Source organism: Sesamum indicum, linkage group LG1 (assembly GCF_026168435.1).
Source record: "Sesamum indicum cultivar Baizhima isolate 11 linkage group LG1, ASM2616843v1, whole genome shotgun sequence".
Lineage (NCBI taxonomy): Eukaryota > Viridiplantae > Streptophyta > Magnoliopsida > Lamiales > Pedaliaceae > Sesamum > Sesamum indicum.
Genome location: NC_142657.1, coordinates 13,297,388 through 13,322,167, shown reverse-complemented (window position 1 = coordinate 13,322,167; position 24,780 = coordinate 13,297,388). Strand labels below are relative to the sequence as shown.

Sequence of the window (24,780 nt, the reverse complement as noted above, 5' to 3'; positions counted from 1 at the left end):
TGGGGACGCCTAATGGTCAATTTTGCTTGATTTAGACAATAACAACTACGTTGTTTGATTATAGAAACTATTCAATCATTGTTTTTCCCTTTGCAGACTCTTTTGGAAGCCGGATCTAGATAGAGGTTTAGGTCAACATTAACATACAAAACTGAAATTTTTGCACCAGGCTCTTGAAAACAGTCCATCATCCACACATATGCATCTATGTCCATAGGTAGGAATTACTTACCATAGCTCCCATACTTTCAATGGAAAGTAAAGTTTCCCAAGCATCTACATTACCTGCCCTCGACGCATAAGGTAACCTTGTTTTAGAAACCAAAAGCCGAAAAGCACCACAAGGTTTACTTTAACCGTTCATCACGGAATTTTTCCATCAGCTTCGTGTTATTGTCCTGCACCAACTATCATCCAGAAGCTGGAAATGATCACTCCATCTCATTTCTTGTAATTATCAACCTTAAACATAATACACAAAAGAGCTGGGTTGGATCAGGCTAATTGGTGTTCTGGACAAACTTTGGATGAGTCGCCGCATATATTGAACAGTTCACATCAGCTTTCAAGTGAGTCAGAAGATGCTGTACATCCGGACGCAAACTTTCAGCTGCTCTTCCAATAAGAGCCAGGACTTCTGCTCTTGGTTTGCTGCTTGCTTGCACTGGTCCTCCTTGCCCTTCATAATGGACAATGTGATGCCTGAACAGCAATTAGTAATTACCCATTATTGCAAGCGTTAGCTAATGGTAGATGGATAAAATACTAATATTTAACCATAAGCTTACAGGAAATCAATAATGTCAGCTATCTCGGACGCTTCAATAGGAGCTGATGGCTGCGAATTCCTCCCAAACACATCAGCCATCACGTTTAATAGCACTGATAGTATCTGGCAGATAATTTCAAAATATAATTATATTAGAAATCATCTCGTAACTTAGAAAGTCAGATGCGTGAACATCTGAGTTTGGTAACAGAATGAAGACCCATTTGTTTGGCAAGGAATGACATTTTTTCGGAATTTAAATTAAAAATATCATATTTTTTGTTTGATAACATTATCTCAAATTTGGAAAAAGAAAAAATATTCCTAAAAACTGGGAATATTACATCAAAAAGTCCCGGAAATGAGGACACTAATATTTTGGTGGTAATCTTATTCCACTTCCTTCGGAATTGACTAATATAAACTCTTATTATTAGTCTTATTTCTTTAATCACATTTATGTTTTTATTGTATTTTAATCTTTTATCTATTATATTTATATAACTGATAATATGTTGTGTAGGTATGTTCAATACACAAATAGATATATATTTATATATTTTTATGCAAATATATATTCACTATATTTTGTTTTATTTCGATATTATTATATAATTTTATATAACGGTAAATGCATATATATTATATTATATTCATATCTACATATAATTAAGGCATTCTTTTGTTGTACAAAATGTACCAAACATTTAAGACTTTAATTTATTTACTATTTAAATGCACTATCCTACCCAAACACTTCAATTCTTGAAATTGAATAAGATGCCTAGTAATCAACTTCTTGACAATTATATTTTTTGTATCAAATTCATTTCTGCCAAACAAGGGAGTCCTAGAAGGTTAATGGCTTAATTACAAGTAAAAATCCAATTAGGACAAGTTATCCTGAGAGGTTTATACATAGCTCCTCAAAGCACGGTGCCAGCAATATAAGAGATATGGAAACATCATCAATGAAACCTATCTTATGTGGCTCAAAATGAGATGCTTAAGGGACATGTCTTCTCTATCGAGATCTTCCTTTTTTTATTTTATTTTTGACGGTCAATATCTTCCTTCTTGCAAGCAGTAAACTTTTACCTATTTACTTTAAATGTCAGAATCCAAGGAGGTAACCTCTTCTGAGGAAGGAAGTTCGGGAAGAATAAAGGAAACCTATCATGGGGAACAACTAAATATACATCCATACCTTACTGAAGAGGGTGTGAGCGTTCGCCAATCGAGGAAGCAAAGGACCCATAATACGGAAAGCTATTCTCAGTCCAGCTATTGATGTCACAGGCTTAAGATGCTTAATAATGAGATGTGTTCCCTCAAGCCACTCTAGTGGAAGGTTACTGAAGAAAGCATGTAGCAACGCCACCACATTACCTGTATAAACCAACATGGACAAGGATTGAGCTCAAGTACGGAAATATCATGTGCTTAAAGAGAAGATACTACAATTTACTTCTGAGGTATGATTATAATAAATTGAACAGCAATAAATGTCTACAACCATTTTGAAGATTATTACCAGCCTGGTCTGGCCGTCACATTTCAGGTCAGTAGCTGCCATCTCATAATGAAACTAATATGAACATTTTTAATCTCATGCTGTCATGCAGTTTTCCATGAAAGACAGTTAAATTATTGATGCATTCGGGCACCACCAGTAAACAAGTGCAGATACTACTATAACTCTTTCAACTAGAGAAGAAAGTATTATGAGATACTTTTAAAAGAAGTTCCTGCAACGAGAAGTGAAACACGATAGGAGCATACCAATAGCTGTAGAGGTATTGTCCTGGGCAGCCCATGTTGGATCTAACAAAGCATAGCAAACAGCGGATTCTAGTTCACCAACTGACCTTTTCCCATCAGTAAGCCACCAACTCTCTTTTATTACACGTGCTGCCTCCATGTAGAGTTGAATATGAAACTCTTGAGGAAGCTGAGCTAAAAGAAGACCACAAGCTTGGATCAACAAGCAGGATAACTGCTGACATGTATAACCACTTCGCCAAACAAAGTTCGAATTACTTAATCCTGACACTGAACTAGTTCTAGTTGCACCCAAGGATTCAGTGCTTCCCCCAGATGGAGAAGTTGGCAACACAGAACTTTGGCCAACACCTGTGGGATTTAAACCGGTGCTAGATTGAACCAGAGTTGGTTGTATGTGAACAACAATTTGAACAAGTGACGATACAATTTGAGATGCAGACACTGGAAGAGAGAGAATTTCTATCACAGCTGTTTCAAGGATCAGCTGGGTATATGTGCCAGGATCCTGGATTTGGTAGAATGGTTTCTGACCTTCAGGAGCTATCGCACTTGCCTGTGATGTTACTTGAGCCTTGTTATGGGGCGCTCGCACAGAACTGTTTGAGGTTTCTCCCACTTGTCCATTTTTAGAAGAGTTGTTCAGAGGAGGAATCACATGATTAACCAGACCCAACAAAAGAGTTGCAAAGTAGTCGAGCGGGGGACAAATGGAAGCACTAGATGAGTTGATATGCTGAGGGAAAGACTCAGAAATTGGAATCTGAGGAAATAATGCAGGTCAATAATAAGAAAGATTGCAGAAAATTAAATAGAAAAAGTTTAGGGATGAAAGATTCATCAGCACCTTTTTAACATCTAATACATTCAATATCCGAAGAATAAGTTTCCCTGGCAGATGACCATAGAAATAGGCAAGGATATCACGCACAAATGTAAAATTCAATGGATAATAATGAAGGAATGTCGAGTAAACTTGTAGAACTCTGTCAGCAGCATCAATTGCATCATTCTCGATGAGTCTATAGATGATTAGAGGGATCACTGGGAGCAATCTCGCAGCAATATCATCAAAAAATGTTGGGTACCTGGTAGCAATATATATATATGTCAAGATAAAGAATTGCACATCAAATATTATGCAATTACATCAGAATATTCTAGTCACGAAATTACTACATATAATATATGATCATGAGCCCTTTAGTTTAAACAATAGTCGCACAGAAACAGGTGTCTAACAATCTGTCAAAGCTAAAAATGGAACTGCTTCACAGGTGATGCCAAGCAAAGCTGGCTGATAGCCACCACATATCTTCCTAGCTGGGAAGGAAACGGAGGATGTAAACCCTTTCCTAATACACCTTCGCAGATCCAAAAAGTCAATCACCTTACCTCACACACCACAACCCCTCCCAGCATGTGGTATGTCTCAGATCCTTTGTAGTTTTAATCATTGATGAACTCACATAAATCAAATATATGATTAATATTTTCCAACTGAGGGAGGATCAAAGTTGGCAAGAACTAGAATCCTGAAGCAAGTTGCACTACATACTTCATAAACACTTGGCATCACAATTACACACACTATGCTAGATTGCAAGTCCAAAAAAGCAACCAATTCTCTAAAATTTTCCTGATTTTAAGCTTAATGTCACTAGTTAGAGAAAGTAAGCAAGATACGTCCAAGGTCTTCTCACTAGCTACCATATAGCAAGTAGTTGCGCAAGTAGCAAATATGTTAAGGTGTGCTCTCCACAACCTGACCTTGTACCAGTCCAAACAAACATACATGAAAAGTATGAACTATTTTTGGAATAATAGCACACAATCCGAACCATTGTTACACTCCAGAGAGTCCTTCCAGGAAGAGTTACAGTTTCAAGCCTTTTCCTAAATAACCATTTGGGAGACTCCCAGATCTGTGTATTCCTGCATCTTCAGGATCCTACTAAAATGATGACTTTTACCAAATCAGGTTTAGTGCTTGGGTTGATACGCTATACCACCTGATTGATATCGAGTTGCTTATGAGTGGTGCATAACAAATCAAAGAGTCACTCCTTGAGCACAAGGACCATCATTCAAAAATAATGGTCTCAAAATCTAAGGGCAGTGCGAGCAGCAAATTTCTAAGCTAATCCAGATGGACTCCCTGACAGCATGAAGAGATAAATAAAATGAACCCCTGCCTACCTGCCACACCCCAGAAAATGGTAAAAGAAAGAAAAACTTTACCCCCACATATTTAAACAAACAGTTCAAAAAGCCTCTTCATCTCTAGGATGCTTGCCAATAATCGGTACAAAACATTATTGAGTATCAGTTTTTTAACTTCCCCTCCGGAAATAGATCTTGACATCTGCACCAAATTGCGTGTTTGTAGAAAGGGCAATAATGTCCATAATATATTACCTATCTTTCCACGATAGATGATTTCCAAGGGCTTTTTGCAATTCAGCACGCTTGAAAGTTCCAGAGAAAAGCCAATGTTCAGGTGGGCCACGATTCATAAGATACAGTTTCACTCTTTGTTGAAGCTCTTTGCTGTCGAGTATATTTATCTATCGGATGAAAAGGAAAACAGAAAATAAATAACTAAATGAGTCTACAGAATCTGTGATCATTGCAATGCATGCCCACCTGGAATCAATCCATATGGAATCACACTAATCAAGTAAATAAAAAGACAATTTCGATGTTGCAATATCACCAGAAAAAGAAATTAACAATAACCCACAACTTCCACGTGTTATGACAAAGATATGTCTTCTCTCATCCCCTTTCTGTTTCACTTTGAATGCGAGCTTTACCCACATTTTCATTATTGTACTGATTAAACAATAAAAGATAAAATTCCATTGCCTCACTCCACCATGATACTAAAAGTAGTCACAAAATGAACAATACTCTTTGAAAAAGAACTTTCAGAACCACCTACATATGAGGGCCCAACACTCCATGAAATGCTAATGTGCCTCTTTTAACCTTTAGTCCTGAAAAAAGCTTATTTTTTTATTCATATGAATTTCTTGAAAATTTATCATCATAACTACTTCCAAATGTCAAACTTATGTAAAACATTTCAGATCACATTGTAAAAGCTCATACTGCTACGAGTAAAGCTCCACGTTATTTGTATGTAAAGGAATAACACCTTTGGATAAAGTAATGTCTACAACTTTCAGAGATTAAACTTTCAAATTTCTAGAGATTAAACCATGAAAAGTATCCTGAATTATTATCTGTTTCGGACATCACAGATTGGCATCACCAGAGACCAAGGTTCAAGAACAAGAACAAAGATGTCAACACCATAAATTATGAAACATATAGAAACACAAATGATATTAATAAACGGACTTTTAGCTTTTTCTTATTTCTCTAATATTCTAAATCCAGTAGATGAAAAGAAATAAATAAAAGAATATCTCTGCCTCTTTAGTGTAACAAAGATGAAAATGTCCTTTAATTGCACCATTAAACTTAACCTTAGATAATGAGCCTCTACTCTGACACGCTCCATTCGTTTTGGCTCTTTTACCATTATGTTGCTATTGACACATTTGGACAAGATAGCAGATAACTTACTTAGACACATATCCTGTCCTCTCATAAGCAAGACTTCTCAATAGAAGGTTCTGATGTTGAATAAAGAGAGTAAATATTTTAAAGCTACATCTAACCTGCACAAGTGTAAGAGAAACCACTACATCCCTACAGGCAAAGACTTCTAAATGAATACTCCATAAAGTTATGATATCATCTCTTTTAGAACTCCAGACTTGCATCGTTAGTGGTAATGACAGCAAACAAATAAAAAGCAAAAAGAATAGAAACAAACATACCACAATTCGCAAAGCATGGGGATCATCATCACGGTCGATAAGTGCTAATAGTAAAATATCTAGAGGCAGTAGCTCATGGGTCCAAATGAAGAAGGCAAGGTTCGCACATGCTTTTATCATAAGATCCTGATGAGAAAATTACAAAACCTTGAATCATCAATAAAAAGCATGTCGGGCTACCACCAACAATGGTAAAGAACAAAATCTGAAATTGAGAAATAAATTTGGTGAAGGAGAATACACCTGCAAGGAACGTCCACGCTGCAGCTCTAAGTTAAAGTGATGCAATAGGACATCCACCATTGTATAAATATTGGCAGTAACTTCTTCAGGGGAAAATTCTCTCAGGACGCGACCCTGTACACCATCATATGATCACATGTGAACATGTGAGATGAGAAGAGAGAGGGAGAGAGAGATCTCAAAGATGACACAATGAAAGATGCCAAAACCTTGTAACAACAAAAACTGGGAAAACTTTTATCTACGTAACTATTTGAAACTTACAAGATGCAAACTGTTAATGCTCTCAGGATGGCCGTACATCAGTATCCATGCACCAGCACAAAGATACTGGCGATGTTGAGGAAAACTGTGATTAATGTAGGTCATGACATATGTCGGATCAGCGGATGTCGCAAGAAGCTGCTTGCACTGATTAAGCACAGTTGTTTCTGCCTGCCAATTGTCATAAATTTTTTACAGTTACGTAGATTTATCAACTAAACTTGAAATATCTAGCAGGATATTAATTGATCGTGTCAACATTTATGTAGATTGTGCCAATATTTATCTAGCAGGATTTCACGTATGCCGTGACAACAACATCTCCATTTCTAGCACTGTCTTCTCAGATTTAGAAGCAAAACATTTGTGAAGTCTAGTTTAGGAATTTTCTTTTTGTCTTTACCATTCATTGTCAATTCTCCCTTGTCTTACCTCTTATTCCAGGTTCATTCGAGGCCCACAGGCCATAGCTTAAGTACACTCCATGAAGAAGGACACTTTGATTTTCATGTTTACAAAGAGAATTTTTTAGGATATACATGTCCACAAGTTTTTCTCAACAAAAAACTCATTAATGTCTACTTTGCTAACTAGGTGAAATTATAATGGGAGTTCACTTTCATTCTAGTAGGTGAATTGTGGTCCTTGAGATGAATAATGTTGTCATCCACCGAGGATAAAATATAACAATGGTTTATAGCTGTATCTACTATCTTGCTATAAGAGCAAGTCATCTTCTGTGATTTTCTGGTCAACTCCCAGCTTTAAATCAGGTAACCATTAATGTTCCTCACTGCAATTAGTTAATAGACAAGTTGTGATTCAGCTCCACCTCCAAACACACCTCTACCCACCCCCCACCCAACAAAAAAGAAAAAAGAAGATGAGACAATAATATGAATAATAATAAAGAAAAAGGAAGAAAGAAAAGAACAAAGAGAAAGTGCTCTTGCTTATCTTCTTATAATTCTTTCACTTACTACTAATCATATGAATAATCCTATGGCTGATTCTCCATAAATAAGGGATAAAAATAAAAAAATATGCATAACTTATAAGCATAAGCAAAAGAATCCATGTACAACAATTGGTAACTGATTAGGCAAGTGGCTGAGAGAACAACCCAAGTTGCATTAGGTTGGTTTGAAGACAATTACCTCATTTAGGCCCCAGGATATGTGTGTGTTAGAGAGAGGGTGAAAGAGAAACAATATCAAGTACCTGCTGCCATGCTTGAATGGCCAAGCCCCTCTTATCCATTCGACCAGCCAAGGCATCACGTAATATGGAAGGGAAATAGCGAAGGGTCTTCTCTGACCATGCATGTTGACTGGTGGCGAGTATCTGTTCCAACATTGTTTGGAGGTACAACAGGTGTTCGACCTCTGCAACACCACGAGTTTTTATAATGATCGCAAGTGTAGTTACTGTTATCCGATTTAAAGTTTCTGTAAAGTCAGTTGGACCCTGAACAAGTGCAAAATAATGTCGTTACTCATACGCCAAAGCAATCCGGTAAGCAAAAATATATTAAACCATCCTCAACCTTTCCGTCCCTCTTCACATAAAAGAATTCCCTCATGGATAATATAAGATTCATGCATAAATTTTCAGCCAGCCTAAAAGCGCGATGATCTCCACGTTTCCCCTTCAGTGTAGCAAGCATTTTCGTGACATCATGAATTAAGCCTTTGTTCTTTCCTTGGTACCTAGAAAACGTAAGCATAGAAAAGAATTTATCACCATTTCCATTTGACTTACACCGAACAAGTCTTAGCTTGTCTAAGAACATAAAATGGGCAGGCAACTCAGTCTAAGACTTTGCAAAAAGAAAGCCCCTTCCACTACAAGATACAAAGTCCTGTGAATATGACGTCATTTTATGAAACAACAGAGCAGGAGAAGAGGCACATTGGTTTAATGTTTCCATGTATCATATGACAATGGTTAGCAAATGTGTTCATCTCTGCATAATATTACAAATAGCATGAAAATGGAGCGGTTCTTCAATTTCAGAGCACACCCGAAGTCGCATAATCGCATAAAAAGAACATCACAAATGCTCATGTACTCGTTTTCCTACTTTCCAAAAACTGCTCATGTTCACCCCAAATTGTACACTACATGTTCCACACTTCTAAAGTTTGTAATCAAATAATGCCAGTTGACTTGAATTCAATGCTGTGGAAATAACAGGCTAACAACCGACAAGGACAATTTCCTAAAAATCTTCCCATAACACATTATGACAGACAGCAGACCAATCTCCTTACCTGTGCCCTTTTGACATTTTGTGCACAACTGGTTCTAAAAATGTTCTCTTGTACTTTGGATGTAACTAAAGTGTTCTCAACATGCTAAATATTAAGAACACTGAAACACATTCCCACATGTCCACACAACCCAATGTGTTTAGTTGGAGTGAGACAGTCATCCAATAGTGTTATCTCACTACTACCCTGTCTAATTATATAAGTCAAGATTCTCCCACAACATAGAGTGCTCAAAAGCTGCAAGCGCAAAGGAAAAGGAGTTTTCACCTGTAAAGTGAAAGCAAACGATAGTTGAGAATTTCAAAGACCAAGATAGAAGCAGCAGGTTTGCTCAATGCATTTTGGTTCCTCTGGGTCAGTAGCTGCATTCAGTTTGAAAACAAAGCTAGTAACTGCTTAAACCAATAGGAAACAAGAATGCAAGAACATAAACTTCAACGACAAATACACGGCCAATAGACCTAATGAGAAAAATAAATCAGAGTGAAGCGCAGATCAAAATTCATAAACGATAATGATAACTGGAAGCAGCTGATAAATTTATTCCATGCAAGTGACAATTACAACCTGGTCAAGATCCACCATGAGGGCAATGGGAGATATTAACATATTTCTCATGTTCATGACATTTACCACACGGCATATGAGAGTGGGGGAGGGGGTCTAAATGCAACCATGAATCCACTAGGACCACTACGACACCCATAAAAATCCTGATAAACAAACATTCTGGAACTCATTTAGTAGTTTGCCCAACTTACATGCAGCAGAACCAGCTTGGAATCCTCCATAACAATTTTCTTCCCAGTAAGACAATTTTCTCTCATAGAGTCAAATCTTCCGGCACAAAGGCATCCTAGCTTCTTTATCTAGACTATTCGAATTCCAGTACCTACGGGTTTCCCTTCCCATCAACATTGCATTGAGGCTTTCTTTGTAGTCAAGTCAGACCAAACAAGAAAAAAGACAAAAAGAAGACATTTTTCAGCTCAAGGTCAAAATGATATCACATGCTCATGATTTCTACCATCTTATGTAGCATTCAGATCTCATAACATCACTTCTTTCGAATATGATACAAAGCTCGACATGATCTCCAGTTGAAATGATATGGGCTCTGTGTAGGAACAAGGAGGATTTGACCAATGGCATTGTTGTAATTGCCATTATGTTAATGCACAAAGAGTTTTTTTTGGGTAGTCTAGCCTTTTCAACACAATTCACACTCAGGATTATTGTACAATTCTTCTCTTCTTTCTCAGTTCCAACTAAATAGCATGAAACAGATATTCCAACTCACTTTTGCGGGGACAAACTACCAACACCCAGTAAAGTTTGACTCAAGCATTAGTTTCTGATTATTCAGTGATCAGTCAAATTATTTTGATCAATCCTTCTAATTTCAGAGAGTTTATAAGCTATATAACTTTTCAAGCTTTTGCGGTACCAGAAAATTTATAGAAATCCCAAGTGTCTTCTCTTTTTGTTTCATTAATTGGAAAATTATCTAGCAATTTTGCCTTTCTGATCCGTAATTATCCCAGCTGGGACCAAACCATTATCTTAGGATGAATTTTCCCCATCTTACTATTCATGCACTCGGTGCAGAATTTCTAACTCCTAAAGCTAAATTCTTTTGCCATCTTATAATCTTCAAATTGTTGTCTATGATCAGTAACAATTAAGCTCCTAAACCCAATGTTTCACATTGTATCAACTATCTATTGTATTCAGAAAATACTGATATAACAGAAACATAGTATTCAGGAAATCTATACAAAACAAACTTGGGCTAAGTTGCAATTACTGAAAAAAGTCAGGAGATTTGCCTTCTTTGTATAACTTTTAGGCACTATCCATAGACTTATTCTAGCCAATTCCAATCTCGAATTTATTCCAAGTGCATATCGGACACCTATCTTACTGCTCAAGACACAGTTTCACAGGTACAGATATGCAGATATGGAAATGGTAAACTGCAGACGTGGTAATATGGAAAATACGAAAAATATAAGATGTGATACGGATTGGATACATGAACTAAAGCTATAATGATTTTATTTAGATTGAGACAATTTATGTGAATCAAATGATTTTTTTATGCTACAATGAAAATTAAGTTATACAATTAACCAGCATTAGCGACATCTAATATGCATCACAAAAGTGTGGAGTACGAGTTTTTGTTCAAATTTGAAAACCTTATCGTGATAAAACTGTCTTATGATGGGACAAATTCTCAAAAAAAAATATGTATTATTTTTCAATATACACGTCATAAAATATATTTAGGAGTATCGTTTTCAACTTAATGTCAAAGTAATTTTTTCAAGTTCATAATATCGTAATATTGATAACATCTTCTACTATAGACAGAATCCAAATGTGAGAAATTTGTCACCAGTACGAGTTAATAATTCTTGACAAATTTTTTAAACTTGCATTGCGTTAATTTTCACATCTTGTTTTTAAGTTCACTTTGTTGTTAACAAACTGCATTCTTACATTGGTATTTCTTCTACTATAATTATAATATTATTACGTATCCCTATTGCATGAGTAACTTAAGTAATTCATAGAAAACAACAAAGGATAGAATGATAAAAAAAATACGTATATATATATATATATATATATATATATTAGCTTTCCACCTAGTAAGTTTATCTAACTTTAAGTTTTTTTCCTTAAGAAAAACTATCATGAAGTATTTTAACAAATTGTATTGAATGTCATTTTCTATGCATGATCCATGTGAGGGCATTGCACATGATATATATTAACAAACACTGTGTTTGCACAACTATGCATGATCATGCACAACAAGAAGTATATAATACAAAATAATTAGATTGAGGCAAAAGGAGAAACAAACATCAAGAGAAAAAGATGGGACAACACCGTAGTACGATCACGATTATAACGTAAACAAATTACAACACAAAAAAAATGTGACAATTCAACATGCAAAAAATTGCAAGTCTAGGACAAAGTCAAATTTGGGCAATCTTCAAAAAAGACCTTTCATGAACCAAACAAAATATAAGATTGCTACATTGCTACATTGCCAGCATAAACTGAAGCTAGTATATAAAATATAACACTATGAAACTCTTTTTGGAACCTAAAAGTATGTCTAGACCATGTTCCATAGCCTAGGCGTTGTAATAGGTTCCTCATCAACATAATTACCATATTATGAGGTAAGATAGAGTCATATTTACTTGCTAGTTTTCTTTTGTTTTCCCCCGAGAGGACATCACTTTTTTGTTGTTCCTCCCAACGCTCTATGCAGTGTTAGAGAGGGAACCAAAACATAGGATAGTAGTTTCAGAAGGATATTTCATGAAACAAAGAATAGAGCAAAATATAACCGCTCACTAATGTATGAAAAAGCAGCACCATATAAAAACATGGGTTTAGCTAGAAAGCACATAAAATGCGGAAAAAGAAAACAAATACCGCCATAAGTGAACGGAATAATGCATGAGGGGCAATGAGTAGCACTCGGACATATGTTTCAACCATCGCAATGCTAGGTACAACCTGTTCCAACATGCGGCATAGTCAAAATAAGTGCCTGTCTTTAAGCCACTACCAGTCTATAATTGTCGAAAGGGAAATGAACAGCACGGAAATAGTCACAACTTCGAAAGCAGGATGACGGATGGTCAAAAGAGCAGACAAACTCATGGTAATGATACACAATTAATATAACTTCAGTTTCCGGAGAAGACAGTTAAACCATCCAGAAGGAAGTTTGTATAAACACTCATGCACTTGCATATGCGTGAGATTAGGAAAAATGCAGTCATACCTGTCCAGAAAACATCGACTCTTCCATCTGATTCGCCAGTTTCAAGCATAAATTTATAGAAAACCCAGACAATAATGATATTGGCAACGGGCTAACTTCCTGCATCACCATCAATCTCTCATTTGGCTGTAGATTTGGTCCTGGTAATATCTCTGTTACTCCAGCAGAGGTTAACCAGTTCATGACTGTTTCACAAGCAGGCTGTGCCATGGTGTACGACACAACCCAAAACATCCCAATTGACCTTTCATCCATATTCATATAGTCCATAATACGTTCACCTGATACTTGGAGCCAACATGAAAAGATCAGAAAAGCAAAACCTCAAACAAAATGTTCATACAAGGGTAGTAAATGCCAGTAGCAAAGGACTTAAAAGTCTCGGTTCACATAAACAAAGAAGGGAAACAGAATTTCATGGTTTTGCTAGTAATGTTGTAGAAACTAAGGAACTTGACCCAAGAATGTGCAAGTTATTCATCACGGTTACTTCATTCAGGATTGTAAAGCTCTTCCAGTGAAATTGCTTGGATTTTGAGAGATGTCAAGAATGTGGAAATTTGATGCAAAATAATATCAATCCTGATATAATGGCCAAAAAATTTAAGTCAGATCATCTTCTTTAAGCAAGGGATATAAGAAAGAAGTAATTATTTTTCCATACGAGGACATTAATTGTGGAAGGTACACTTTATGATCTTGCAAATGTAATTCAGAAATTCTGGTGTTGGCTTGTGCAGCCTGCACAACTCTTTACATAAGTCATTCACATGACATAGGCTACATTTAATTGAATTTGATAGTAACTTACCAAAAGATCCTGAGATGCATTATTACTGAGATAACTAGCTTGCTACTCAAAAGTATGGAGTAAGTACCTTTGCTAACTTGCCTCCACCATTCATCTATTTGCTTTCCCTTTTGAAGCTGCTCATTATTCAAATATTCTCTGGTTGATGTATTTAATGACCAAATACGCAGATTCTGACAGCTGCTAATGAAGTCCAACAAGATACTTTGAGGGTTATTAGGATCAGAGCTTCTGTCTTCTTTATGGAATGAAAGAATCTTTCTGGTGGTCTCCACCTACCAGCAGATGCCAATGAAAAAGTCAAAATGAAATCCTCATTGATTGATCGGAAGATAAACAGCTATCCTGGCAATTAAGATTAGACCTAAAAGCATCAGAGAGAAATGAAACTCAAAATGTAAATTGTTAAGCTTAAAACCACAAAAAGCCTCAAACCTATGAAGGCAATAAATGGAGTAAAGATGATAAGCAACTATGCAATAGGATAGAAACATGAGACTCTACCTTTCTTGAGTCTGTATTTAGAGCATTCATTACAAGCTCAACACGGATAATTTGTGCAAGCAACCATGTAACATGATTTGTCCTGAGAATGTGTTGATCGCCATCTTGAAGTCGAGAAACTAGCTTGTCAACAAAATCAACAAAATCAATGCATCCATGTTTCATGAGGAAAAAGAAGACGTCTGAAAATATAAGCCATTCCTGCCAGCAATTTGTTTCTGCAGGTTAAGAATTTGGAAAAAATATAAATTAGAACAGTAAATAATAAATGTCTCAGGCTGACAAGAACTTAAGTTCTGTCCTTCCAAGGGATCATTTAAAGGAGTCCATTTATTAAGGCATATAAAATACCAAAGCATGGCCAAACTCCAAATACAAGAAGCATACAAACTCATGCCAATACAAATAACCATCAGTCTCATCTGCGAGTCTAATCCATACATTTGGACAAGTTTGGGACAGTATGATATTGCATAATACAAGAAAAAGGTTCACTCCTAATCTTCAAAATCAGATTCTCATTAGTATAAAGGTGGACAAATCATCCTTCGGATAACATTATGAAGATCAAATGAAAAACGTCATCTCCAGATGTTAGCAACTTGAATCTTGTGTCGTGCAGGTAGAGACAATCTGAAAGAGAAGCAGTCTCAAGGATTGACCACAAGATCACCTTCATTCACTAAACATAACCATTAAAGCCTACATCTTGTTCTTTATTTCAACTACATTTGCGACATACTTTGCAGTTTCTTCAATATGCATCATTACAGTAAGTGATTAACATCTCAAATAGTGTTCACATTACTTTTACTTTACCCCCCAGAACATTCCATCTGGCCACTCAAGACACTGACTTGCAGAATTCCCATATCAAAGCCCCTCTAGATTATTGACAAAAATTCTCGTGATAAGTGCCCCCCCCCCCCCCACACACACACACACAAACCAAAAAAAACAGAAAAGGAAAAAGGACTTCAAGAAGGCAGACAACTTTAAAACTTTTGCATATCCTGGGCGTAGACCTTCTAAACTCTCAACACCAACCATCACCAGCACTTGCGAGCTTCCAATTAAGCAAATCAGGAGGATTCCATAATTTCCTGTACTTTCTAATACTGCATTTAGAAACTTGAAAATATGAATTCTTACCTGAGTTTGTCAACTTCAGTAATTCCACAATCCTATCTATTGCTGCCTCGCTAATCATCTCAGACGTAAAAACAGCACCTGGTGTAGGTCCTTGTGCATGAAGCCTATGGCAGGGTGCCAAAAGCAAAACACGTCTCCACCAGTCAGGAGATGGAGTGTTACGGAAAGCATGCCTCAAACATCGCAGAGCTCTCTCCCAGTCAAGACTTCCTCTCTGAATGGATGATGCAAGCTCCTACCCAAATAATGAATAAAGCAAGATGAAGTGATATAAATTAAAACTGTTATGCCAGTTTATCAACAAAGATAAGGCACCAACACTTATTCTCTCTGGAAACTTCTTCATTGATGGGCAATCGACAGACTTTTACAAATTATTTTTAGTACATCATTTAAGTAGGATCTCACCTCGCTACACATTGAATTTCTGCCTTGATGAGCGGCAAGTCAGCCTAATGTTACAGATTTGTTGCTCCATTTGTATGTTTTAAAGCTGAAGTGCAAGTTCAACATTTGTTTTGTCTTGGCAGCTTCTTGTAATAGCCACAATGTCAAGTGTTTAAGAAATATTAGGTGTCTTTTAATGTCACGAGTCACAAGTTGTGTCATAGATATTGTCTCTTGTTTTTCATAATGTTAAAGCTGAATCTCATCCTACAGTTACAACCCACTGGAGTATTATTCCAAAGAGATTAGATATCCAACTTTTCTCATATCCACAAAGACAGCGGGGATCACGTGGATGGCTTTAGAAAGAAGGAAGCAACACCATTTTTATCATTTTGGAGCTCTCTCTCAATTCTAAGGCTAATGTAGCTTTAGTATCATCTTTGAGTAATCATCAGGTTCAGATTCACTGATTCTTTCAGTTCTAGACAATACATTTCATTTCCAAATTAAGGATATAATATAACCCCCAGAAAAAATTAAACAGAAAAAGACATTACCTCTCCATGCAAAGGTTCGCCAAGCACACTTGGATATGTGATAGGTGAGTATCTCATGTTAGTCACTGTTTCCCCAGATATGTTGGTAGTGGCCTGAGGTAAAAGTCGAGGAGTTCCAAATGTAGGGCAGTGAAGATGTTGGTCTAACATTTGCATGTGTGTTGCCATCATATCTCTCCTCCTGTGAATTTCCAGAATAAGGGTAAACAGCGCCTCATCATCTGGTATGTTCTCAATAAACTGCAAACCACTGCGTATTAGTTCATAAAAGGGCACACGGCATTTGTTATCCTCAACCAACAGCCAAATCACATCTAAACAATTGTGTAGCCATTCAATTAAGGCCTTGTCAGGCTTCCAGAATTTTGCACTATCAAACTCATCAAGCCCTTGCTGTTTCTGATCCCAATTAACAAGCCAATTCAACATGTGGTTAAAGATATCTGCACATGTAACTGGCTTTAGATTAGAGTCAAGGCCTATCAAAATTATTTTGCACGATAGTCGGCGTAAACTGCTTATAGCATTTTCCCTAACAGATACATTGACCCTCGCTGACTGTTGACCAGTGCAGATGACATCATTTGACTTCATTGGAGACAATGTGGCACAAGATGATGGCTCGGCTGCTGATTGTGCAGGGGATCCAATACCATGAATCGACGGCAAAGGTGAAGCAGGATTTGACGACTGAAAATTAGTGGAATTAGGAACTGCATTTGAAGGCGGCAAGACTCCCGATTGTGATGAGGTGGCAGAAGCAAGGGCAGCCACTGTTTGACTCCCCTGACCAACAGGGCTCTCTGCAGAAGAGACAGAAGAAAGAAGAGATGGCAAGAAAGCATCCCAGTTTATGTACCCTATATTTGACAAGCTACGTAATGCAAAGAGCAAGAACTCTGCCCTGGGAGCATGATCACAGCATTGGATAACCAGAGATATCAGGACAGATTCTGTTACAGCACGTAGTTGCTCCTGGTCCTGTAAAACATACATTGTAAAATCAACAATTCAACCAACCACATATTCTAAATAAGAAGAAACATAGTAAATTGAATAGCAACAGTTGTGTATATAAAAACTTACAGGAAATTGGCTCTGTATCTGCTCAAAGTCAAAGATAAACTGTTCATTAGGGGGAGGAAGCTCTCTGTTAATAGCAGTAACCCGCTTCTGTGTCTTATTCCTGTAATTTGCTTTACCATTATCTATCAGAAGAATTTATTTATTCGCCAAACCACAAACTAAAGAATCCATGAAAATAGAAAATCAATATCCGAATGAGTCCAATTGAATCAAAACACATATAGAAACAAAAGAGCAGCGAGATAATGCAGTGCACAAAATCATATAATATGTAAATACGTCATTTCTAATCAACTAGATGTACAAGTAGTCGGGGCTACACTTTGACTCCATTGACCAACTAGTAAATCAGAAAAGTAACTACCACCAAAATGTTCTTTACTTAGAAACCAATAAGACAAAATAATGGCTAAACTTTAATTCTTCTGGACCTTAAACCCCCTAGATTTAACATTTCTAGTTAAGACAAACTAGTATATACATAGATATCTATATTACACAACACACACCTACAAGTATTTCTTATCAGCATACCTAAGCATCTTCTCAAACAGGAAGTTATGAATATACTAGGCAGTAGGCACCCTAAAAATTGGATTTCCATCTCTTTCTCCGTGGTATTGCTAATTGCCCACACTGGAGCAGTAATTGAATGCCTCAGGGCTCCAGGTGCTTATTGCCTACTGGTCAGTTAATGAATAGAAAAGGAAAAAGGTGCTTGTAAAAGCCTGAATTCCGAAAGCTGCTTACCTATATAATTACATATATTCAACAAAAGGTACATTTTTATATACCATAGGAATCCTGCAAACTAAAACTAATGGTTGAGAGACTGCAAATATTCATTTGGCATATAGAATATACATGGATGATAGAACTAACCATTCTTTTTCAATTTTCCAAATATCAATAAATCATTTTTCCTGATCTCCCCCGTGTTAATTAAACGTCATGGCATCCTCAAGAAGGACCCGCAACGGCCAGGAAATGGGTTTCCATAATTAGGAATTAGGCTTGCATTATACTCAAGCAATCAACAGAGAAAAAAATAAAGAAAAAAAGCTAATTTTGAGGGAAATAAATACTTCAAAAACTGTATGAAGATTAACAGTTACATATTAAATGAAAAAGATGAGGTTATAACTTACGGGGGTTCTCTGACTGATTCATCTGATTTCTGCCGCGCACTCCTCTGCCAGCTCAAAAACAAAGGAAATGGAATTTAAATGAATCATAATTACAAAAAGGATGCAAAAGAAATAAAGAATTTTGATCATGGATTTGTTATACGCACGCCTAGGTAGAGATTGAAGAGGTCGACTACAGCGGGCCGGGCCGGATAGAAATGGTGAGCACGAGAAGAGGAGGAGGAGGAAGGTCTCTGTTGCTGCTGCACCTGCTCCATCTCCGAGATTGACTGGGTGGGTAAGCCCGGACTCGGGGTTGGAACCCGCTGCATCATCTTGGAAACATGAAAAAGCAGACTGTGCGCTGAGGTTTAAGAGAGCACTGAGCAGACTCCACAGAGAATAAGCAGCAGCCTATTATGGAGTATTCGTTTGGGAATGGGGCGCGCGGGGGGGTGGGGGGGTCAAAATCAAAACGTAGAAACCCCGACTTTTTTCTTTTTTTTTTTTTAACTAGACACCCCGACTTGAACTTCGGAAAGTTGGGCATTCGGATTTGGTACTCCAGAAAACTATACCTGTTCAACCGGAGAAAATATATCAAGATAATTTTAAAAAATTTTGTTAAATCAATCATCTATCCCGAATAAAATGAAGGCCCACTTGTTTTCTATTTTTTATTAATTGCCCAATTAGTGCGCCTTTTTTCCTTATGTAATTGCCCAACTAGTGTTCTATCAAAGGGGTAAGAAAGCCTACAATGTTGAAATCAAGCCGCACACAAAAGGCTCAAATCTCATCTACCAAGTTTTCAAGCCAAGTTCTGGTCTAACAAAGTGGCGATCCATGGTTGTACAGGAATTCGAAATGGAGTGAGGCTGAATTGCGTCCAGCCCAAGTGGAACTTCAAGGCGCAGACTCCTCAAGCAAAAGAATCTGCAGCCCTGAAAACAAGGTTCCTAGAGAAGACAGGAGGAGATGAAGAGACTCACCACCAAAGTGTTTGAACCGTTTGCACCTCAGGAGATTTATTCGGCTCTATTGTTTGCAGCTCGTACTCGACTCATCAAATCAGTTCTTACCTCCACAAGTGTTGATTGGGCTAATGTTGGAGATTTTTGTGGCAATGATGCACTGGCTCTGGGTATGCCAAAGTGGCTTGGCACCAGGTGTATCTGTCTAAGGAAGAGGCACATGGTGTTGATGATTAAACATTGTGGCATGTGTTGACATAGAAGTAGGTTCAGTTGGGTGGAATGATTTTATAATACAGAGTGAGGAACCAATCCATCTGGAGTATGAATGGCAACACAAGCTCTGGAGTTGGAGGAAGCTGCTCAAACTTCAAACCCAACTATTAACTGGGGTGCAACATAGGATTGGAGATGGGGCTACCTTGATTGTTGAGATTAGATGTAATTCCTCTTCAGACAGTTTACCATAACAAAAGTCCTCAAATCGTTTCAACCAGCAGGATGTAGTTGGTTACCTTTGATGAATGGTCCCTTCAAGATTGCTAGGAATTATCCACATTGGACAAACCTTGGTGGCAGCAAAGTGACAAAGCATGTATCCTTTGTGATCTCGACGTTCTAGAGTGCCACTGCCATATGTTTTTTCAATGTTTGTTTTTGCAAGATGTCTTGCAATTCTTAAGATGAAGATGAGGTTTTTTTGGGCTCATACAGACTGGCAGCAAGAAGTACAATGGGCAACTAGGAGATGCAAAGCAAGCACTTTGTTCATGTTGCTTTGCCAACTCTATTGGCTTTTTTAGTTTACCAGATTTGGGACGCAAGGAACATGAGATGCTTCCAAGTTCCAGCAGATTTAGCACTCCAAGGAGCAAGTGGTAGTCGTTGTTTTAGAGCAAGTTAGGATGTATATTGATAGTGATGAGCTTCCCGTTTCATTCAATTGTTTGGTTTGTATAAATTATGGTGCATTGCTTGGACTTAATATTGTCTAGCATCGATGGGCTTGTGCTTTATTTTGGACCCCTCTTTTCTTATTTATGAAATTTAATGTTGCTCAAGAAAAAAAAAATATTGGATGCATGCATGTGAATTGTAAAAAACGAAAGTTGTTGCTTTAAATATGGAAGAAGCAGAGCAGTCCTATCGATGTAGGAGGCTCGCATTCCCTCTCTTCTACCGGTCACCACTAGCCAATTAGGGCCCTTATGGTCCTCACCTACTACCAGGTTTGGTCTTATCCTAACACAATTAGTGATCATTGCTTATCACCTTTTGAAGATTTGTGTAGATATACTTTCACCACTCATTACGGCTTTACCAATAGCCCAGTAGGGTATACACATGCAACTCAACAGGATTTTCTCTGGGGGAATTTATTTAATAAATGCCAAAAAAAATTAGTAAAGGCATGCTGTTTTGAAAACTTTAGAAAAGTGAGTGGCACCGCGGTCTCATTTTTTTTTAAAAAAAAAATTCTTTTCTGTGGCACCGCGGTCACAGAGAAGTATTATTTTAATTGCCACCGCGGTCAGTGACCGCGGTGGCAATGATAGTATTTAGCCACCGCGGTTAGGAACTGTGGTGGCATTGTTGTGCTAAAAAAAAAAATTTAATAGCCACCGCGGTATGTAACCGCGGTGGCAATGATATCCGTTCGGCCACTGACACCGCGCTTTGTAAGCGCGGTGTCAGTCAAATTTTTTTTTCCCCGGTATCTGACACCGCGCTATGTTAACGCGGTGTCAGTTAATTTTTCTTTTTCAGTGTCTGACACCGCGCTTTGTTAGTGCGATGACAATCAATTTTTCTGCATTAGCGTCTGTGGCACCGCGGTTTTATTACCTATATAAATCGGACGCTATTCTCACATTCATACACACTGAAAAATCAGGAGAAGCCGCTTCCAAAAACTATCCTTCAGTTTGTTATCCCTTACACTCTCAAAAAAAGTTGTTCGAAAATTCATACACCACCATCTCGCAATTCTTGTAAAATTTCTTCACTTGTTATTTGAAGATTTATAATTAAAAAGGGATAAGTTATTTATTAAATTTTCATGTTATTTGTTGTTTTTTTAAATATCTTATTATAGTATTAAAAAAATTTATATTGATGTGTATTTTATTTTGTTCTGAAGATATGGCGGATTAAAACACTGTTGATATTGTTATATATTTTGGAGGTCAACAAATCAATTCGAATGGTTCTGTAAGTTATGATCGAACTCCACTCGGATTCATGCAAATTTCTCGTAGTACTACATTTGCTGAGTTAGAGTTAATTTTGTATGAAGAAATTGGTATGAAGAAATTGGTATGGATAGGAATAATTTTAAATTGCATATATTCTTTAAATACATAACATTTAATTTTGGCCAAAGGAATGAGATGTTGTTGGCAATTAAAAAGGATCGTGATATGCAATTGTTTTTAAATCCGATGAATGGATATGTATCGATTGATATTTTTGTCGAAGCGGAGAAAGTTATGCAAAATGTTGTACCAGATGACTCAGCTGTTGGTGATTGGGGAACGTATACGTCTATGATAACCCAAGATTTGCCGAGCTTACCAGTAGTAACTCAAGAAATGGGGCGGTTTGGTCTTAATGAAGATTATACAGGTCCATCATCGTATGCAGGCCCCTCATCATATGCAGGTCCATCGTCGTATGCAGGCCCATCATCATATGCAGGGACAAATGCATATTCTGGCTCATCGGATTATGCGGGTTCATCTGAATACAATGATGAAGATGACGAGCTTGAAGCTGATAGCTTGTTGAACACTGAGCAAGCTGACTTAAAACCAGATGAGATCGAATTAGAAGACCAGATTGAACAAAATAATGACGATGATGGTGATGTAAGTATACCTGTTATGATGGAAGTTCTTGGTGAGAATGCACAAGAGCATTTTGATTTGAACATGTCTGCCGTGCCCGACAGAATGAACCTATATCCAGAAGTTCCATTTTTCAGCACAACACATCCAGAAGTCCCTGCAGACTCGATTGATATCCCTACTGGCAAGTGGGGCAATTTTTATGACTCAAACACTGGAGAGCTCGCCCTCGGAATGCTGTTTAAATAAGGACCATTTGAAAGAAAGTGTACAAGATTACTCGGTCCGATTTGCACGATGAGAATACCGAGTGGTGGAGTAACAAAAAATTATGGAAAGTCCCCTGCAGATACGAAACACAGACTGGGTGTTGTTGGATGCTGAGGGCCATATTCAAATCCAACATGGGATTATTTAAAGTTACCAGGTATGCCGGACCACATACATGTCTGATGAATGAGATTTCTATTGACCACGGTAACTTAGGAAAGAGCATGATCGCAACACATCTGCTGGGTATGGTTCGTCAAGACCCATCCTGTGATATAAAACATGTCCAGCAGATTGTGAAAGATAAATTTGGTTTTGAAGTCCCAATACCATAAGGCCTGGTTTGCTTTGAAAGCTGCTAGAGAACAAGTGTACGGCACTTGGGAGAGTTCTGTTCAGAAGCTGCCCAAATATATGGCGGCATTGCAAAAATGGAATCCTAGAGTCGTTGTGGAGTGGATGCATTTGGAAATAGATAGCCCGGGCAGATACATGTTGAATTATGTTTTCTGGGCATTCAAACCATGCATTGAGGGATATCGTTATTGCCGTGACGTTATAAGCGTGGATGGAACACATTTGTATATGAAGTACAAGCATAAAATGCTGGTAGCAGTAACTTTAGATGCAAATCAGCAAGTGTTGCCGTTAGCGTTTGCACTCGTGGACGAAGAGTCACTTGCGTCATGGCGTTGGTTCCTCCGAATGCTTTCCAAATATTTGTTGCCGTCAGAGGATGATCGAGTCTGTTTGATTTCAGACAGGCATGCTGGCTTGATCAATGCTATAAATTATGTATCGGCATTCAAATTTCCTCGTGGAGTACATCGATTTTGTTTACGGCATGTGTGCTAGAATTTTAACACCAAATTCAAAAATATCCAATTGAAGGATTTGTGCTGGAGAGCAGGGGCTAAAGACAACCCTCGAAAATTTGATAGAATAATGGAAGAGATCAAATCATTGAACGAGGAAGCATACGACTGGCTGGGGAGAATCGACAAGGATCAATGGACGTTGGCGCATGATGGTGGTTGGAGAACGGGTATCCTAACTACAAACATGTCTGAGTGCATAAATGGAGTATTAAAAGGTGCGAGACGCTTACCAATTGTGGCTATTTTGCAAATAACGTTATCCCGCTCTGTGCAGTATTTCTTGCAGCGCTCTACACGGTGTAATCGTATGATCAATGCAAATCAACAATGGGCTGATTTTGCGTTCAAGCTGTTCGAAGTGCGACAGGCAGAGGCAGTACGTCACATTGTTCAAAAATTTGACTATAACCAACAATTTGCCTCAGAGGTAACATTGAGCTTGACCGGGCAGGGCTCCCGTACTTATGTCGTCAAATTGAAGCATCGTATGTGTTCTTGTGGCAAGTGGGGTGCAAATGGAATTCCATGTTCACATGCCATTCAAGCATGCCGACATTTTGGGGTTAATGCGTCAAATTTTATTCCTAACTATTACAGTGTACAATCATACAAGAAGACATATCAATGGAGGTTTGAGCCTGTGTACGGTGAAGAATATTGGGATCCGATGGATTTTGAGCTTGTGCATAATCCCGCGGTGCGAGCCCGTCGAGACCCAGGTAGACAAGTATCTACTAGAATACAGAACGAAATGGATAGACCACAAGTACGTGCTCGCCAACAATATCAGAGTCGTCAAGACCGGGGATGATTCTATATTGTTACAATAACTTTGTATTATATTATATATATTGAAATGCAACTTTGTAATTGCAGTCTTGGACAATTTTAATAGACATTTCTGTTTTTTATTTATAATTTGGTCCCTCACACACAAATTTATTTATACTTTGCAATTAATTATTAACATTAAATAATCAACATTAAACATTTTGTATTATATTTCTGTAAGTAATCTTGGACAATTAATAATTGCACAACGTTTTTAATTATTAAGCAATCTTATTTTGTATTTAGTATACAATCTTGGACAATTAAACAATTAATTATTAAGCAATCTTGGACGCATAAACATTAAACACTTTGCAATTAATTATTAAGCTATCTTGGACAATTAATAACCATA

General features: G+C 37.4%; 2 protein-coding genes across 3 annotated transcripts; one reads left to right on the top strand and one right to left on the bottom strand.

Annotated features, from left to right (window-relative positions):
• Positions 1–138: 138 nt before the first annotated feature.
• Positions 139–19,174, bottom strand: LOC105159839 (mediator of RNA polymerase II transcription subunit). Of its 2 annotated transcripts, none has more exons than XM_020696274.2 (21): positions 18,794–19,174; positions 18,648–18,691; positions 17,500–17,599; positions 16,414–17,394; positions 15,467–15,701; positions 14,315–14,532; positions 13,878–14,085; positions 13,000–13,286; positions 12,645–12,728; positions 9,450–9,544; positions 8,456–8,618; positions 8,131–8,376; positions 6,910–7,080; positions 6,646–6,759; positions 6,403–6,528; positions 4,970–5,118; positions 3,399–3,639; positions 2,552–3,314; positions 1,977–2,158; positions 789–892; positions 139–702 (listed from the first exon to the last, which is right to left on the bottom strand). In XM_020696274.2, exons 1-21 carry the CDS (start codon positions 18,959–18,961, stop codon positions 501–503), a joined length of 4,881 nt encoding a protein of 1,626 aa, XP_020551933.1. In that variant the 5' UTR covers positions 18,962–19,174; the 3' UTR covers positions 139–500. The 2 variants fall into 2 exon arrangements, with proteins under 2 accessions (XP_020551933.1, XP_020551935.1); XM_020696276.2 differs by having other exon boundaries at positions 13,000–13,280; positions 18,794–19,173.
• Positions 19,175–23,130: 3,956 nt separating this feature from the next.
• LOC110012151 (uncharacterized) lies at positions 23,131–24,405 on the top strand. Its single transcript, XM_020694774.1, has 2 exons — positions 23,131–23,460; positions 23,608–24,405. Exons 1-2 carry the CDS (start codon positions 23,131–23,133, stop codon positions 24,403–24,405), a joined length of 1,128 nt encoding a protein of 375 aa, XP_020550433.1.
• The last annotated feature ends 375 nt before the right edge of the window (positions 24,406–24,780 follow it).

What these genes read in the sequence shown, in the direction of transcription:
- LOC105159839 (XM_020696274.2), bottom strand. Translation starts at nt 18,961, where the DNA reads ATGATGCAGCGGGTTCCAACCCCGAGTCCGGGCTTACCCACCCAGTCA. An exon ending in AGTCGATGTTTTCTGGACAG is followed by an intron (nt 12,729 to 12,999) that starts GTATGACTGCAT and finishes ATGTTGGAACAG; the next exon opens with GTTGTACCTAGCATTGCGAT. An exon ending in CTCACACCCTCTTCAGTAAG is followed by an intron (nt 893 to 1,976) that starts GTATGGATGTAT and finishes ATTATCTGCCAG; the next exon opens with ATACTATCAGTGCTATTAAA.
- LOC110012151 (XM_020694774.1), top strand. Translation starts at nt 23,131, where the DNA reads ATGGCGGCATTGCAAAAATGGAATCCTAGAGTCGTTGTGGAGTGGATG. An exon ending in TGCCGTCAGAGGATGATCGA is followed by an intron (nt 23,461 to 23,607) that starts GTCTGTTTGATT and finishes ATCCAATTGAAG; the next exon opens with GATTTGTGCTGGAGAGCAGG.